Raw genomic sequence first — 18840 nt, 5'->3', positions numbered from 1 at the left:
TATTAGTGTATTTCCGTTGATTTTTACCAGGATATTTTCCATTTTTTTCCATAGATGCCAAGAACCGTTATGCATGTGAAATATCCCTCCGCCATTTTTTGTCCCCTTTCAGACTGTTTTGGTCTTTTCGGTGTTAGCAACGGAAACAGCCCGAGACAGTTCTCAAATCAATTCAGATTTAAAAAATATTTCTTTGGGATTAACGCGGTACGTTGGTGAGAGGTTCAACGCCCGCAACTAATTCGGGAGAACCGTTTTCACGTGTTGTCTTGTTTTAAAGTCGCGTTTTCCCTTTTGTTTTAATACACTTGTACAGGTAGCTTGTTAGCGTAGCATTTTCCTTCAAGACTAAGGCACGTTGACATTAGCCAGCTAGCCCCAAAGCCCAGGACGGCAGCGGCTAACCCAGCCCAACCAACCGCACAGACATCGTCTCACCGTCAACGAGTGAATTTGCGGTGCCTATTTGGCCATTTCCACACACCGTCTTTTATGGGCTCGCCATGTCAATGAAGGCCGGTGGAAATCGCAGCAAGGCCGGCGGTGGCAACGCCGCTGGTGCCGGAGGAAGCGGCGGGGGACGGCAGAATCTGGGCAGGTCCGTGCAAATCGAAAACTCATTTACTTCAATAAATCGACGATTTGATGTACTGTGGTCCGATTCCCTGACGTGGTGCTATTTGCTTGACCGCGGATCTGTTTTCAAGCGTTGACATTTATCTGTCGTGCTGTTTTATTTATTAATTTATTTATTTGGGGGGAACGAAGCGTGAGGGCCTTGCGTCGCGTTGGTCACCCAAGGAGCAACCGAGCTAGCGCGGCCTGTCCGTGCGCCCAACCGATTGCACATTGACGCCATCGTATTATTCACGTATTTTTAAGATGAATATTTCTTTTCGTGCATGTTTGGGGCACTGACCACCTGGCAACGCAGGAGTATTGCGTGTTAATTAGTCATTTGACAGCTCGTAATTGAAGGCAGTGGCCTCGGTAAAGCTAATCAGACGGCTGTCACCTAAACGCATCACGCGAATGGTCACTGGTGTAAAAATGCACGCAAGGTGATGCATGACCAATGTTTATTTTCTAGGATTTTTGAATGATTTTAATTTAATATCTCGATGGGGGTGTGTAGGTTGAAGAAACGAGCTAGCTGCGCGTCAACCTTGACGCCGTCCGGCTCATGTGACATAATATTAATAATTATAATAATGATGATAATAATAATAATGCCCTTCATGTGTGAATTGGAAAGGCAGTGCCCGATGGAACAGGTGATCGCAGAGCTGTCAGCGAAATATATTCATTTTAGCATTTATGGCCTGCCTCGCCGGCACAGCACTGTACGCCCTGTTTGTTCACTGCGTAGCTTTCAATTGAGGCCGTCTTTTTAATTTTCTCGCTCCAATTATTAAACGCATCCCAGAGGAAGAAGCTAATTATTTGATCTCTGCATCTGTAAGGGATTCATACCAGCCGATATTAGTAGAAAATGATGTTTCATTAAAGCTAACATCTATTGATTCTGGTGAAGGCGAGTGGGCTCTCTCACGTGATTGCATACCTGGCCACGTTCCAGCAGCCGAACAAGGTGCATTCCAGGATATGCTCAACAAAAAAATGCATTTTAGGATGTGCCAATAGTACAATTCAAGTCTCTTACAAGACGAATAAAGTGCACCCGAGGACAGCTTCAACAGATGAGATGTCTTATTGGATGTCTCTTTAAGAAATGACTGCATTTTATTGGTACAATAAAGCAAGTCTAACGACATGGACGAGGATGCTGGTGCATGGTTGGAAAAATACGGTGCAACTTACAAGCTCTGTGCGTTCAAGAACACACACAGAAAAACATGCAGGCCATGATATTAAATTCAGATATTTGTTGTCAGACATTTTGTTTATGTAGTTTTTCCACTTCTAACAAAAACAAATGTGACCACTATGCGTCTGCACAAAAGTATCATTATCCCTATAATCTATATCATATTGTCATGAAATTGTTTTTACTTCTATCTGGATTGATACAATAATCAGTTGATCAACAGACCAGTTGAATTGATCAAAATTAGTTTTTAAAATTTTGTTTACTTTCATTTTAAAGCGTGAAATGTTTCAGCACCTAAATTGTCAAAATTGCTTTATATTTTATGTTGTATTAGGTGAAACAACTTAGTGTGGTAAGTGTACATTAGGCCGCTGTATATAATCAAAATTGAATTATGTTAGAATTATGTTATATCAGCAAATAATCTATTGCTGTCCAATCACTATGACATTGGTGATATACATCCCTACTACCAGTGCTAACAATTTTAACATTGAAATATAGAATAAAATCAAACTAAATATATATCTCATAACAATGCATACTGCCCCTTTTTTTAAAAACAAAACCGTTTTTACTCTATGGCACTATTTTACATTGAGTATGGAGCACAAACACTTGTTTATCATGATTTCAAATACGTTTGCATTTTATCGTCAGAACTATTTGTTTTATACACTTACGTTTACCTTTTATTCAACTTTAACTAGAAGCTAAGTCTTTAACAATAAAAAAAGGTACATTTGTGGACACACTCAATTGCTAAGGGGAATTGTAAAATGTGACTTTTAGTACTATATATCCCCAGATGTGCTCAATAGATGTTCTACATTTTATGAGAAGGATTAGGTGCATAGTGGAACATGCTCCAGGTATAGGCTGTTTTATTTGAATAATAAGGCCCATTCTAGGAATAATAGAACATTTCCGTGACTGTATCTGTGTACCTGTGTCAAGTTTAATCACTATGCTGTGCTGCTTGTTTAAACACACGTAGGCATTTTCTAAATTTTTTCTTGACTTTAAACTTGTAATCTTAATTTAGACACTGCCCTCTCAAAGCATGCTGAGAATTTTGACCTGGTGTTTTATTTGATTGTACCACATGCTCATATCAAAAAAGGATTCATGGCATTAATGTTTTTGAGGTTTACGGTCCACGCTGGTTCATTTTCAATGATTTACATCTCGCCCACCAGGAATTGCTGGAATACCGTCCGTCTATTAGGAAATATTTGATCACTTTGTAAGAACATGAAGGAGACTGTTTGCCATCAGTGACATTTTTATTTTACAGGGGAAGACACAGTGGTAAAGCTCCTGCAGCGGTAAGTGCTTTGCCTGACTGTTTTGATTTATTTATTCAAGTCTATCTCTACCTGCTATTTTCCAAAGTATAATGTGAACCAGTCAATCTATTTTTTTTTAAATTATAGCACCAGTTTCTTTGGGTAAAGCATGAAAACAATCATCACATTAGCCATGAAGAGAACAGTAGAACACATACCATAACTGTCACAAGGTTGACAGATGAGACCTTTCGTCAGATAACAGATGCTGTATTAGCTTTTTGTCTTTTACCTCAATGGTGAAACAGGGTTTTCTTTATAGTAACACTGCATCATTGTATTGCTCTTCAGGTCATTTTCAGTGGAGTTTATGGAAACATGAGGATGGTCCACGTCTTGACGTCTGTTGTGGTATGTTCTCTTTCTAGTAGAGCAGTGCTTTTGATGGAATTTTGTGTAACCTTGCTATAGCAGTAAAGCCAGCAATGCAAGATAACATTGTTTGACTAATGCTTTCTGTAAATGACTTAGTCATGCTGTAGTTTCCTCAAAATGTCCACGTGGCAATAAAGAAAAGGCTGGCCAATTTGCTTAGACAGCTGCCTGCTTTCACAAAACATATTGATCCGGACATTAGGGTGTTCAAATGTGGATGGATTCGATGTGTGACTTTAGAACTCGCGAATTGGCATTGACCATTGAGGATGTGCAGAGATAAGTGCTTACCAAAGTAAATTGCATGAATGCTGATTACAGGGGACCAAGTGTGAATTAAAGGTGAAAAATGGAGCCGTCTACGAGGGAGTGTTCAAGACTTACGGTCCAGAGGTAAGCTTGTCACTTAGGTTCATTATAGAGGCGGTGCTGACAAAGTCCACTTGTTATAGTTTCTTTTTTGGATGAGCGATAGATGGCCCTTCCTCTTCCTTTTAAGGCTTCTATATTCTTGAGTGGATTCCTGCGCTGTTGTACAATTCTCAAACACTCAGGGTAAAACTAAACTTACCCAAACATAGATATTGAATAACAGCATCGAGTGCCTTCTAGATAAGGATTCATTTATCAGTGTGTGTCATGGGATTTTTATTTTTTTATTTTATTAAATCATTGGACCAGTAAATATTTTGAATGTATACAAGCGTCATTGTTACAGCTGTTATTGGGAGTAGTATTTTATATTACTGGTTTGAGCCTGCTTGTGTCTTTGCTCTGTTATCCATGAACTGCATTGAACTTAGTTTCTTTGATATTTCTCCCAGTGCGATCTGGTATTGGATGCAGCCCACAGGAAGAGCCCAGAGCCAAATGTGGGCCCCAAGAAAGAGGACATTGTGGAAAGCATTGTGTTCAAGGCATCCGATGTTGTCACCGTCTCCTTCAAAGACGTTGACCTTAATTTTGCCAGGAAAGGTAGGCAATATATTTTGACACGTCGACTTTATTGTGATTAATTTCTACTGTGATGATATGAAGACTCATGAGGTATTCATTGTGTCAGAAGGTGACTGTCACTTTGGATTTACTCAAAAACAAATGGCTGAGCGATTCAGTGACAACACAGCACATTTAACAGCTTGTGTTAACTACCAAGTAGGGACTCTTGTCAGGTCTGAAAGACCGCTCGTTGAAAACAAATGCAATCCATCGATTGGTCCAAAGCCCTGGTGCTGCGCGATAGTAAAAACTGAATGATGCCGTCCAATTCATCTTGACCCAAGCAATTCTCCTTGGAGACTTACTATGTGGCAGACATTTATTGTTTGCGAAAGATTTGTTGTAATCGTGTACCGTGAGGCTATGCACAGTTAGGTAAAGCAATATTTCTTTAATTGTTGAAGTACTGTAAATGAATCATGGGTTAAATTATAGAAAACCATGCAGTTTATCATAATGCCTTGCATCAATGTGAAATAGGTCTTCATTCTCATTTACTGTCACATATTCTGACTCCGTGTCATCTGTCTGTCTCTGCTCTCCCATGGTCTAGTTTCCTCAGATACAGGTAATATATTATGTCTAAGTCTCTCAGCCTTTTTTTCCTGAAAAAAAACTCTCTAAAAACTAAACCTGCTGCAACTGCTTATACTGCTGCTCATGTCCTGTATGGTGATTTTGTCAAGGTTTTTGCAGCTTCATCATACGGCCCTAAAATAAGAATCAAAAACAGTGGAACCTCCCTAAATAAATTGCTCCTGAAGTCATATTCCTCATTCTGGATGGTTAATATATCTTTCCTAGCTTTGCCATCTAACCTTTCCTAAAACTATTGTTGGAAAATAATGATCGTCACCTAATTCTGTCATCATGGGGTGTTGATAGTAGAGTAAAGTGTCAAGAGAATATGAACACGCAATCCCCAAATTTAAAAATCACAGCAGTAAGATGCCAGTGTGAACTACATTATTCACAGTTCATTGTTCAAATTCACATTGACATTTTCTGTGGAAGCTATATAATGCCCATCCCTTGTCTGTTTTGTTTTTCCGAAGGTGTTTCGGGATATAGTTTGTGTATTTATTGAAATAGGCTAAATAATCATTTTGGGAGCAAAATAGGTGATTAATTACTGGTAAATATTCCCTACTATTTACCTGTCGATCTACGTCATGGCCAAAAGATTGAATTCTACATTGATTGGTTCCACTGTAGTTGAGCACCATAATGTTGTTTTCACTGGAAGATCACCCAGTTTCCACCATAAAATCCTGGCGAGCTGAACCATCATCAAGAATGAAACTTATCCCATGTAGAATTTGTGTGGGTGGGGGTCATTTCAGCACTATGATGTAGTCACTCATAGACAACAAAATGTGCAAAATTATTCGATGATAATTGGGCCCAGGTACAGTTAATTCCTCATTTCACTTCCATTGAAAGCAACAGACTGGAAACTTTCTTAAAACACTGCAAAATGTTTTATAATTACTAATACCCCAGCTCTCCCTGCGTTTGACAGCTTTCTGATTGACTACAATCTAATTGCATGCTAACCCTACCTCACTCTACCCCAACCCTGAGTGTGCAACTTCCACTTAAAGGACGGATAGTGATTCTAAAGCACTTCTGTCAGCTCTCCTCACATAACAGTCCAATGCAGTACATACAATATGTATGTAATGTGGCTAATGTGAATTACTCTGTCCATTCAATATTAGGATTGTACCATATAACTTCCAGATTAATCTTTTTTTCATGGTCCATTTTGAAATGAATAGGATAATCAAATACAATGGATGATGACATAAAACCAGCTCAATAGTTCTGTTTTCTGTTATGAAAGGATAGATATTTTTGTGAATGTGACTGTTATTCTTTCATAGAACACTATAAATAGAGTTTGTGGCTAAATTATGAAGGCATGTGTGCTTTGAATCAAAAATATTAAGGGTGCGGTTTCCCTGCCTGTTTGTATGTGTGTCTGCAGAGCATAAAGGTGTATCCCTGCGTGTCTCAGATAACTTCACAGACGCCGCAGTGAGTGGCAGGATTAATGGCGAGCACAAAGAGAAAGATCTTGAACCATGGGACGGTGGAGAAACCCACAATTCTGACAGCCTCGAGTCTCTTGACAATGATGTGGTGAGAATCAACACGCGAAGCCACAACAAACACTGTTGTGCAGACTAAAAAGCATAACCCATTCTGTTATTGTTGTAGTCAAATGGGTGGGACCCCAATGATATGTTCAAGTACAACGAGGAAAAGTATGGTGTCTTGTCCACATATGACAGCAGCCTGTCCACTTATACGTAAGATATATTGGTTACGTAAATACATTTTTATACACTTCTACTACCTTTTGAATGTATTTTTCAATCACATTTTTCCAAACTCTGTAAAGTAATTCTTAATAATTACACTTCTGTCCATTTTTTTGGATAATTTGCTCGTTTCGGTATTGGACTTCTACATTATTCAGAGTAAAAAAATAACAACAATTCAAGGATAGCAATAAAACCAGGAGTGCACATAATGTTTTTGGTGCGATTCTCAAATACCTGACCAGAGGCTGTTCCTTTGTATACTCAATTGTTATTTGGTCTCAAATGGCCCACTTTGTTTTTTTTAAATCTTTTCATGAATAACACATCATATACATTTTCAGTTTTCTCAGAAATGTGTTGAATTTTTCATTAGCTGTAAAAAAAATATTAGAATAAAAAGCAAAATAGGCACATTAAACGATTTTCTTAATCCTTACACCACATCACCACAGTTTTGTGATTTAAAAAAAATCGTAATTTATACAATAGCCATCATTTATAAATTACAAAAAGTACTGTACACGTATTAGGCCATTGCTGTCCTCTAACTTGTTTTTACATCCGAAGGGTCCCACTTGAACGCGACAACTCGGAGGAGTTCCTCAAGAGGGAAGCACGGGCTGCTCAGTTGGCTGATGAGATAGAAGCCAGCTCCACTTATAAGGCCCGTGTGGCCCTCGAGAACGACGAGCGCACAGAGGAAGACAAATTCACTGCCGTGGTGCGAAGTGAAAGAGAGATGCACACATTGAGCAGGTGATGCAAAGTTTACTGCCTGACGAGGCAACTGCAATGTAATGGCATAGTACTGATTCTGTGTGTCTCCATGCAGAGAGAACAAATACATTCCCCCAGGTCAGAGAAACCGGGATGCTATGTCATGGGGACCCGGACGGCAGAATTCCCCTCGACTGAATGCGAACTCTACTGGGCCTTCGGCTCCTCGTGTGGGACTGCATGACTACAATCAGAACCCTGGGGGCGACCAGAGGGTGGTGAACGGAGGTACGGATGATCCCGCTCACACATGCCAGTGATGCTTTGTGCTTCCTTGTAGCCAACATTTTCATTGACGCGACCTGAAGTATGTTCTTAATACTTTTAGGTCGGCATTTTCTTTTTCCCCGTCTTTCTTTAGTAAATATAAGTTTGTCATATAATAAAAATGAATTAAAAAAAAAAGTTAATGCTTTAAATGTATGATTTTTTTTCTCCCCCCCCTTACGATAGATACAAACTGTCTTTTTAATAAGAATACAATTATACCTAGGTTTATGATAGTGTTCAAGGTAACAAATGGCACACAATTAATTAAGATTTGCAGCGGCATAACCGTGAGATCACTGCCGCACTTTCAAATGATCTAATTGGCTGTATTAGGTTGGCCATATTTTTGTATAGATACATCATCAAATGTAGTGGTTCACAGAGGTCAGAAAAGGAATTCCGTGATAACTTAATAATGTGCTTATTTAACTCAAATTTGATGTTAGGAGAAGTGAGGTTAGAAATATGACAACACTTTCAATTTGGCTGTTTAGAGGAGGTCTGCTTTTCGAGTGCTCATGTAGTTTTGTGTTTTATGTTTGAGAATGCATTTGCCATTTTTTAAGGGACCATGCTTGGGCTCATTTTGGGTCAAAATCTTCCACAAACTTGAGGCATGTCCTGCTGCTGTTTTGATTGATTGTATATTGAATACAGAGGTGTTTGTCTGGAAAACAAAAGCATAATCAATTGACTTCAATCTATATGTAATCGTCATTGTGCAACGTATTGCTTAGTTGGTTCAACACATGGACTAGGCTTTCTGAATAGATTGCACAGCATTTCAATTAATGTGAGTTTGGTTGGCTTTTCAACAATAGAATTCTGGTAAACATGAGGACCGCTATACACAGGATTTTTTTTCTCATGTAGTGCCACTTTGAGGTACAAGTAAATTTGTTACTCAAAGAAATGTAACTCAAAATACTCTTGTCAAGTTAGTTTCACCCATGTCGATGAATGGAGAGGCAGTTATGCTATTGGAGTCTTAAAAAATGGACTTCTAAAACGTAGTTTATTAAGAAGAAGAATGCATACTTATTGTTGTTGTTCATTATTGCTATATCGTGTGCATGTGTAAAGTGTTGCAGTATGTGTGCTCACATTTGACTTAAAATGTAATAACGGAGTCCCAAAGTGATTGTTTTGACACATTTTATAGATCACTCGTTCTTTGACAAATTTAAGTCTCTTAATGGGTCACTGTTATTGTTAGGCATCAATCTAACTTCCTTTTTCATTTTTCACCTTTTTGTCTTTGACAGTCCAATAATAACTGTAAAATAGGCATAACTAATCTCGCATTTGCTATGCCTTTATGTTTATGCCTTTTTTAATCCCTGCTCTCCCGTCTCAATTATTAATGAATGGCATGTACCTTTATGTTCTCGCTCAACTCTTTTTTTTTTTTTCCTTTTGAATTGCTCATCATCCGCCATGTGTCATCTTTGATCATTTGTCCTTCCCTCCTTTAGGTTCATCCCATTGGCCCTCACCCTGTCCATCTCCTTCCTCCCGCCCCCTTCCTCGCTACCAGCCCGGCAACTCCTCTCTGCCACCTCGGGCCACCACTCCCACCAGGCCACCCTCCAGACCCCCCTCTCGACCTTCCAGGCCTCCCTCTCATTCTTCCCACTCCTCCTATCCCTCCTCTTGCTCCTCTTCCTCCTCCTCGTCTCCCTTTCCCCTCCATGGGCCCACACCGCCGGCTTCCACTCTGCCCAAACGCATGTCTTCAGAAGGTACCCACATCAGTGTGGTGTAGATCTGGGCAAAGGCATGAGTTGAAGGTGGATGGATTGATGTTAAATAAGTTGATTGTTTTAAAAACAAAAACAATCAAACAAAAACGTTCATTTGCCCAGGTCTAGTATGGAACAACCGTGGTCGTAGATAAGGTGGCTTTTGCATTGTTTTGGAATTTGTGAGGATGTCGCTCTCAGCCTTTTTGGGGAGTGGGTGGGATTTAAAGCGCAAACAAATTATCCACAAATGACTTCAATTCCAGTTGGATGGTGATCTCCTAGATGGTGTTTCTTTTCAGATTAAACCATTACAGGATGATTCATTATTTTTGATGATTTAAAAAAAAACCCTAATCTCATAAACAGCTGGCATCCACACATGTAGACATCTCATATGAGGTTATATAGGCCACAATATTAACATTTGGTAGTTGAGGCACGCTGCACTACATGTTGCAATTTAATGTCCACGTATGTGGATGCCAGGCCTCATTTTTTATTGTTATTTAATACTAAACAAACGAAATCCCTTAATAAAATTCTACATAAAGCGTTGAGTCTTGGAGCATGTTCCATGCCATCCAACCAATTGGAATTTGCCAGTTTGAGTGATTTTTAGTTTCCAATTTCATTCAAAACCTTGCTCTAAGGGGTCACCAGTTCATTAGCACGACTTTGCTTGTTGGTGAATCTGTTCAACACCATCTCACCTTCTCCCCACCATCCTCCCGCCTTCCTCTCTCTGCTGGCTTGGCTGTGGTTTGAAATTTTGGTGTGTGTGTGTGTGTGTGGTCTTGTCACTTCTTTGGTACTAACAAGCATGTTCAACACACCAACTGTGAGTGTCGTTTGTTTGACATTTTTCTTAAGCGCTTCTCTCAAATGTCCTTTGCTGTGTGTCTTTGCAGGTCCACCACGGATGTCCCCGAAATCCCAGAGGACTCCTCGCACTCACAGAGTGCCCCCCAGCAGGACTGCTGGGATGCCGCCAGGAGTGGATCTCATTTCTCACAACACCGCTGGAGAGGTCCCATTGGCCCCGTCCAACAGAGGCAACTCCTCAGGAGGAACTTGGTCTTCTATTGTCAGTGGAGGTAGTTACTGTAAATCGACTTCAGCCACGTTGCCAGTAGTCTCTAATTCTCAGCAGAATCCCCAACAAGGCACAGCAACAGTTAATCTTCCGATGTCTTGACTAACATAGTTCTTTAAAATAATTTTCCATGGTTAGTCCTTGGACAAAAAATTAAACATCAGGCTCTGATGATCAAATCAAATACATCACTGGAGCTACAATAAATAATTTTGATTATCCCACAATTGAAGGCAGAATAGGCAATTTACGTTGGTGTTCTCAAGAAGAACAAGAATACGGTGTTACTTGTGTTACTTTGGATCTTAACAGGATATCGACAAGCTCCTGCCAAGAATCAATGTCATTTTATTTCCCTCAAAAGTTATATTAGTAAACCCAAATGTTTTCATATAGCTTGGTTTTCCCTTTTTTGAATCGTAGAATATCATAGATTGAGTTTAAACACTAAACTATTTTTCTTCTTTAGCTCACAGACCTCGCTCCCCACGTCAGAATAGCATCGGCGGAGTCCCCCCTTCCTCCGCTTCTCTGTCTCAGACAGGAACCGCTCCTGCAGATTCTTTTGCCCCGCCGACGTCCGATTCCGCCCCTACTGCTGCGAGCTCTGCCCCTAACATGGTCTCTTCCCTGTCAGGAGATGGTAAGGTTCCAATTGGAAACATTCCCACGGCTTCCAAAAATTTAGTACGTAATGTGTAAATGTGTTGCAGTTAAAGAAAATCGTGTCCAGGAGACGAGACAAACATCCCCCAAAGATAACAAGGACAACATGAAGGACAGTAATGCCAGTATCAACAGATCTGTGTGTAAAGGTACTCTAAAATTCTGAAAGTCAAGTCCTTTGTCATATGACTACACCAGGTTCTTCCTTGAACAAAATCTAATTTTTAGTATGGAAAATTCAGTAAATTAAAATGTGATTTTCCTTATTATCATACTTTTTTGTGGCATCTGTGTGAGTTGGCATGGTTTTTCAAATTTATGTGTTTGGTTGGGAAAAATAATTTTGCCTCCTCCGACAGGTCCCCCTTCCTTGGCACCTGACCACAGGAAACAAATAGACAACTTGAAGAAATTTAGTGAAGATTTTAGGGTGAGTATCTTGTGGTGCTGTGCTAAATCACTGTCAAATTTCCCTGCTGCATTTAACTCTTGGTGTATCTTTCAGTTGCAGTCTAGTTCCAACCCAGACCCTGCCTTTGACCACATCATCAGCAAACCTCCAAGAGACTCTGCAGACAAGCCTACTGAACTGGCTTCCATGGACAAAGCTTCTGCGATTGGACCCGAAGACCGTGGCGGAGCCTCGCCATCTGCAGGCACTATCAACACAAGCAAGCCGGGGAGCCCCGCCGCTCTGTCCCCGTCTCCTTCAGGCCTGGAGCAGAAGAGAGCGGGGCTGGACGTGACGTCGCAGGGCGTCCAGACAACAACCATGTCTTCTTTTAGCGGATCCAAGCATGATGAGAAGGAGGACAAGAAGGAGGGCGTGCAAGAGTGAGTGAGACTTTATTGAGGCCTCTGGCCAAACAGTCAAATTGTGGAATCGATAAACAAACTGCTTTTTTCCCCTTCCTCCAGCCAAGTGAAGAAGTCTACTTTAAACCCCAATGCCAACGAGTTCAAGCCAAGGTTCAATGCGCAGGTGAGAGGGCCTTCACAACAAGGCAGCAAAAACTAAGTGTAAACGCCCAATTTTTAAAAATGGGTGTTTTTGCATTCATTTCTTTATACTAATGAATACATATAAGTCATTATTATTATTATCATATACATTTTAGAGAGAAATAATTTATGCACCTCTAGCAATGAAAATTTGGAAAAGAACAGGACCAATTTTTGTGGCACCCTTCCAACCTGGTAACAAAAAGCATAAACTATGCATAAATTATGCATAAACTATGCATACATTTAATTTTGGGGCTCGGCACCTTTTCAGGGGGAGGCCCCGATTTAAGGGACTGGTAGGGAAGTGCGTAAATCAATTTTTTTTTTGTATTTGTTCCCGTCTTTTTTACCAGCCCAAGCCAGCCAACACCCCGACACCCCCGCGACCTCAGGGCCAGCCCAGCCCCTCCATCGTGGTCCAACAGCCACCCACTGTCTATGGCCAGCCAGTGTGCTTCCCCCAGATGTATCCTCTCACCCCAGTTAGCCCTGGCGTACAGGTGAGACATGCGCCTCTTTTGTAGCTGGCCCGCCTGTGACGTGAATGTTCCGCTTGGACCGAAAACGCTGATTTATTCGTCTCTTGTCGCTTTAAGACAAACTTGGTGATTCAACATTACACACATGTAAAGACACACTTTTCCTTTTCTTCCCCTGCTCCTCATCCTCTCTCTCTTTCTCCCTCTCTCCCTCTCGCTCCATTAGAAAAGCATAATATGGAAGGTTTGTGAATTTTTCCTAAATTTTCTTTTTTTTTTTTCCTCTATCTTCCATTTTTGGGGGTTAGCCTTATTAGATCTGAGACGTTTTGCTTGCTTGCCAATTTTTAACGCATTTGGATTTTGGTTCGCCAACTTCTTATTGCAATTCACCTCTTACAAGTTACATTTCTAGCAGTACTAGATAGAGGTGCATGGGGTTTAGTGACAGGGAAATGTTTAAACACACTCACGCAAAAAGTAGAAAATGCATGCTAGTCCCAGGTAAGATCAAGCCTACAATCTGACATGCTTGTGTCCTTTTTAAGTTGTGTGTTAACCTTTTTTATTTTCTTTTATTTTTTTTAATTTTTTTTCAAAGCCATACTTGTTGAGTAGAAAACAAACATAAATAATAAACTTTCATCTTAATTGTCCTTTCCATGCAGTCTCCAGCAATGTACCAGGTTCAGATGCCACACATGACCGTCAGCCAGTCCAAACCTTACAGGCCAGGTAAAGGTGAGAACAACTTGGCTTTTCCTTGTCCTCGCACAACAAGAGAAAAAATACATTGTTCGAATGAAAAGATGTCCATTCTTTTCTTTTCGCCTTGCCCAGTGCCCAACATGCCGCAGCAGAGGTCGGACCAGCACCACCCGCAGGGCACGCCCACCTTGATGCACCCGGCCACGGCAGCCGGACCGCCTATCATCACGCAGAGCCCTGCCTACTCTGCCCAGTACTTTGCGTGCAGTCCACAGCAGTTCCCCAGTCAGCAGCTGGTCCAGCAGATGCCACACTACCAGTCTCAGGTCTAGTTGAAGGCAATCGACGAATGGAACGAATGGAACAAATGGCCCTTCTTGTGGCACAGTAATCCCTCGAATATCGCAGTTAATGTAGACCTGACAGGGCTGCGATAATTGAAAAAAAAATGTGATTACCCCCATTATAATTGGCAAGCGGAAGACAGGAGTAGCTTTCGTTTGCAAGTTTCAGCGTAGATTATCACATTTTTATAAACTTAAAAAAAAGAAGAGAAAATTGTGAAGAAGTGAATTTGTAATAATCGATGGAAGACTGTCATCTATCCCAGTTTGAATGGATTTGATGTCCACTGTTTTTAATGGCAGTGAATACGCCCAGAAAAACACAACCAAACAAAAAAATGGTTGATGGTGGGATGAATAAAATGTAATCTAATCTAATGTTGCAGGCACAGCATGTGTTCAGTCCTGTGATGCAGGGAAGCGCTCGCATGATGGCGCCTCATGCTCACGGCCAGCCCGGTTTGGTGTCTTCATCCGCCACTCAGTACCCAGAGCAGACGCATACCATGTATGGTAAGTCCCGCCTGCTCGCCATGCTTCCCAACCACTGTGCCGTAGGAAATGATACCTGCCAAGACATAGGGATGTTACGGGAGAAAAATGGATTAAAACTGAAATATGACGATTCCATATTGTGATATTACGATATCGAAAATGTAAAATTACAGCTGTTGTTTTGTTGCTTATTTTCAATGTTGTGGTTTAATCATCTATCTGTCTTTAACCCCACATAGTGTCTCCCGGCCCCATGCCGCAACAGTACGCCCACCCGAGCGCCACCTTGCACCCCCACCCGCAGCCTTCCGCCACGCCCACGGGGCAAGGCCAGCAGGGGGGACCGCCTCAACACGGTGGTCCACCTAACCACCCGGCCGCCGGACCTGCGCAGCACCCTCAGGCGGCAGCAGGTGAGGCATTTGGCCGGCCCCCTGGATGGACCTCCATCACTAAAAGAACACTGCTTTGTTTTTTTTTTGCCGCGTTTCCCCTCAGCCGCCGTGGCTGCCGCCCAGGCACTGCACCTGGCCAACCAATCCCAGCAGCCCATGTACTCTGCTCTGGCCCCGACGCCGCCCTCCATGACGCCGGGCCCCAACCCGCAGTCCCCGCAGGCGTCTTTCCCGTCGGCCCAACAGACGGTCTATATCCACCCGCAGCAGGTGCAGCATGGCTACAACCCCAACCACATGGCACAGATGCAGCAGGTAAACGGCGCTATTAGAATATTTCACTATTCTCCTGAGAAAACGAGATTGAGGCGGAAGAATGCCAAAATGTCAAAAAAATTGTGATGAAATGAAAGATTACATAATGCAAGCTGCAATGATCTCTGATCTATGCTCAGTGGTGAATTTGGCTATCTTTTTTGAGAATTATATTTACCCAACAAAATGTTGATAATGTTATGTTAAGCAATGCTAACATATATTATTACCCTAGTTTTTTTTGGACTAGAAGTTGCACTAGCCAGTCCTAGAAATCCCACAAATCCGTTTGAACAAAGTTGTCTCCAATTCAGGCTCACATGCAGTCGAGCATGGTGGCGTCGCACCACGCGGCAGCGGCCCACGCACCCATGATGCTGATGGCTGCCCAGGGTCCGCCGGGAGGCCCGCAGCCCCCCATGGCCCAGACGGCCCTCAACCATATCCCCGTCTCTTCCACGACGCCATTCTCCTACCTGGCGCATCCGCAAGGTATAGCATCAAAACAGCCGCCGGCCGAGCTTTGCACGTGGGCGCCACTTTGACGTTGCGTCCGCTTCACCCTGCAGTGCAGCCTCATCACCAGCAGCAGCTGTAGATGGCCGACAGAAGGGGCCGCCACCTTGGTTCCCGAAGAGGACGAAGAGCCCTTCATCCCTCTTTTCTCTTCCATTTTTCTTTCCATCCTCTTTCCTTAATTCCTCAGTCAAGGCAATAAGAGAATGTTAACCGGTTGATGATGCGGTGACTTGTTTGAAGAGAAACTAATCTATGACGTGGGACGAATTCAACTGGAATTTTGTCTGCATCTGGTGCTGGGGTGAATGACAAAGGGGGAGGGAAGCAACCTCTTTTGAACAGTATTAATGTTACTGTTGTGCCGCAGCTGCTACAAGACTACAAGTCTAACCAGACTAAAAAAATGGCAAGCGGCAGGGAAAATAGGAGGAGCGTTTATTTATGAGAAGAAAAAAAAATAGGACAGCGATCACCACCCACCTCTCACCCGACCCTAATGTAACTTTTAAGTTAAACTTTTACTTTGTAGATAATATAAATAATTAAAAAAAAAAACAGGACAAAAAAATTACAAAATAAAAAAAAGTTTTAAAAACTGAACTGGTTGCTGGAAAATGGACTTTTTCTTTGAGATATTTTGCTTGTTTATAATTGAACAACTTCAGTCTCCTAATGTTCACATTCCTAATTTTTCAAGTTAAGTTTTTAAGCGTGTCATGAATCTCTTCACAGCTTTTATTTTGTAAAATGACACATCCTCACAGTAGCACTTTTCTCTTTAGCATTTCCCCCTCTCACTTAAAAATCTTTTTTCTTAAACTATTTCAACTTCAATATGAAACGTAAGATTACAAATTAAGCATTTTTTACATTGTCATTTAACGTGCATGGAGGAAGGCATTACATATTTCAAAATGTTTATCCTTCCATCTTGCATTCTGGCAAATTTTATATGTTATAATGTTCTATTTTTTTTAACATTATCAGAGTGGTTTTAAAATATAGCTTAAAACCATTACATACAAATTGATTTACATATGTGCAGCCTGGCAGATGAGTGGTTAGTGCGTTTTGGGGTCCTGGGTTCAAATTCAGGTCGGTGCACCTGTGTTAAATTTGCATGTTCTCTCCACCTGCGTCAAAAACATGCCCGGTAGGCTGATTGGTCTCTCTAGATTGCCTTGGGGTGGCAGATATCCTTCATAGAGACTTTAGTCGGATTATGTTTATTGAAAAAAATGACAAGAGTCGATTGTACAGTTGCGATAGAATTTAGAAGGCTTAAATGAGAAGGGATTCAAAGCTCTGGTGGAAGAAGGGGCTTTTACAGTGCTGAGGTATATTATTCAGGTAAATGAATCAGCTAAAAGTACAAGTACTACTGCTTTCTCCCACAGGGTGGTGGCCCAGTGGTTAAGTCATCAGTCTGCCACCCCTGTGGTCCTGGGTTCAAATCCCAGTGCAGGCAATGATTTTCCCAATATTATTCAGTTAAAAGAATAAGTTCTAATGTCTAAGTGTTTAAGTGTATAAGTCTTCAGTTGTGGATGAAACATTTTGTCGAAAAAATGACTAAGTGTTTCACCCCGTTTCCTTGGATAAAACGTTTCAACACCTATGTATAAGTGGGGCACGAGTTGGTGTAGTGGGTTGCACACTCGCCTTTGCACGGAGAGAACGGGAGTTCGCTTCCCGGTGTCGGCGGTTCACTGACCAAGCAAGCGGTCGAGGGTCGGCCGAAGGCCGACCCGAGAACGCCTTTCGCACAGACAGGTCCTTCAACTGTCTTCCGAACTGCCGAAGGCAGTTCGGAATATAACCTTTTGCTGAAAAGTATGACTAAGTGTTTAATATAAATTAAAAAGTTTTTTCTTTTTTTTCCCCCTTCTTCTTATTCCATTTACCAATTCTTCTTTCCAAGTATTTTCAGCCAAACGACGGCAGCGGGAATCGAACCCAGGTCTCCCACACGGGAGTCCTGTGAACTAACCTCTGCGCCAACCAAGTGACTACACTTTTCCTTGCAATCATTTGAGTGTCTATCCAAGAAGTCCACAGAAATGACTAAGTGAAAAAGTGTCTCGCCCGGGATTCGAACCAAGGTCTCCCAGACGGGAGTCCTGTGAACTAACCTCTGCGCCAACCAAGTGGCTACACTTTTCTTTGTAATCATTTGAGTGTCTTTCCAAGAAGTCTACAGAAATGACTAAGTGAAAAAGTGTCTCGACCGGGATTCGAACCAAGGTCTCCCAGACGGGAGTCCTGTGAACTAACCTCTGCGCCAACCAAGTGACTACACTTTTCTTTTAAATCATTTGAGTGTCTTGAGTCCACAGAAACAACTAAGTGAAAAAGTGTCACAACCGGGATTCAAACCACAGTCTCCCACATGGGAGCCAAGTGAACTAACCACTAAGCCACAAATCAGCTACACTTTCCTTTGTCATTATTGCAAGGTCTTGACTACAAATGCATAGAAACAACTAAGGGAAAATGTTTCTGGACCAGGATTCGAACCACAGTCTCCCACATGGGAGTCAAGTGAACAAACCTCTGCACCACAAATCAGCTACACTTTCCAATGTCATTATTGGAAGGTCTTGACTACAAATATATAGAAACAACTATCTGTTGATGGCTTGGCATTGTTTGAGTAAATTAAGTCTATATATATATATATATATATATATATATATATATATATATATATATATATATATATATATATATATATATATATATATATATATATATATATATATATATATATATATATATATATATATATATATATATATATATATATATATATATATATATATATATATATATATATATATATATATATATATATATATATATATATATATATATATATATATATATATATATATATATATATATATATATATATATATATATATATATATATATATATATATATATATATATATATATATATACACGACTTAAAAATGGAGAGAAAATGGAAAACATACTTTTTAAGTCAAGTGGAGAGCGTCGTCATAACTAGTCACAAGTGGCACACAGGAAAATGAGCCGAAAAGGCGAGCAAATTGTTCTTTGACCTACCTGGTTGGCGTGCTAGTCAGTCGTCCGTCAGCATCGAAAGGCTCATTGAAAG

At 41.0% G+C, this 18840-nt stretch overlaps 1 protein-coding gene across 4 annotated transcripts; it reads left to right on the top strand.

Annotated features, from left to right (window-relative positions):
* Positions 1-4: 4 nt before the first annotated feature.
* atxn2 (ataxin 2) lies at positions 5-16295 on the top strand. 4 transcript variants are annotated; one of them, XM_077715152.1, is made up of 26 exons: positions 6-598; positions 3129-3159; positions 3472-3531; positions 3877-3948; positions 4380-4530; positions 5108-5122; positions 6545-6699; positions 6778-6869; positions 7452-7640; positions 7717-7889; positions 9407-9673; positions 10585-10770; positions 11239-11412; positions 11483-11584; positions 11795-11865; positions 11941-12269; positions 12354-12417; positions 12794-12940; positions 13146-13163; positions 13588-13660; positions 13760-13953; positions 14358-14484; positions 14706-14879; positions 14965-15176; positions 15491-15668; positions 15746-16295. In XM_077715152.1, exons 1-26 carry the CDS (start codon positions 504-506, stop codon positions 15772-15774), a joined length of 3378 nt encoding a protein of 1125 aa, XP_077571278.1. In that variant the 5' UTR covers positions 6-503; the 3' UTR covers positions 15775-16295. The 4 variants fall into 4 exon arrangements, with proteins under 4 accessions (XP_077571280.1, XP_077571278.1, XP_077571281.1 ...); XM_077715154.1 differs by lacking the exon at positions 5108-5122 and having other exon boundaries at positions 5-598; XM_077715155.1 differs by lacking the exon at positions 13146-13163 and having other exon boundaries at positions 7-598.
* The last annotated feature ends 2545 nt before the right edge of the window (positions 16296-18840 follow it).

Source organism: Stigmatopora nigra, chromosome 4 (genome assembly GCF_051989575.1).
Source record: "Stigmatopora nigra isolate UIUO_SnigA chromosome 4, RoL_Snig_1.1, whole genome shotgun sequence".
Classification (NCBI taxonomy): domain Eukaryota; kingdom Metazoa; phylum Chordata; class Actinopteri; order Syngnathiformes; family Syngnathidae; genus Stigmatopora; species Stigmatopora nigra.
Note: the sequence above shows the minus strand (reverse complement) of the source record. Positions and strands in the feature narration are given on the sequence as shown.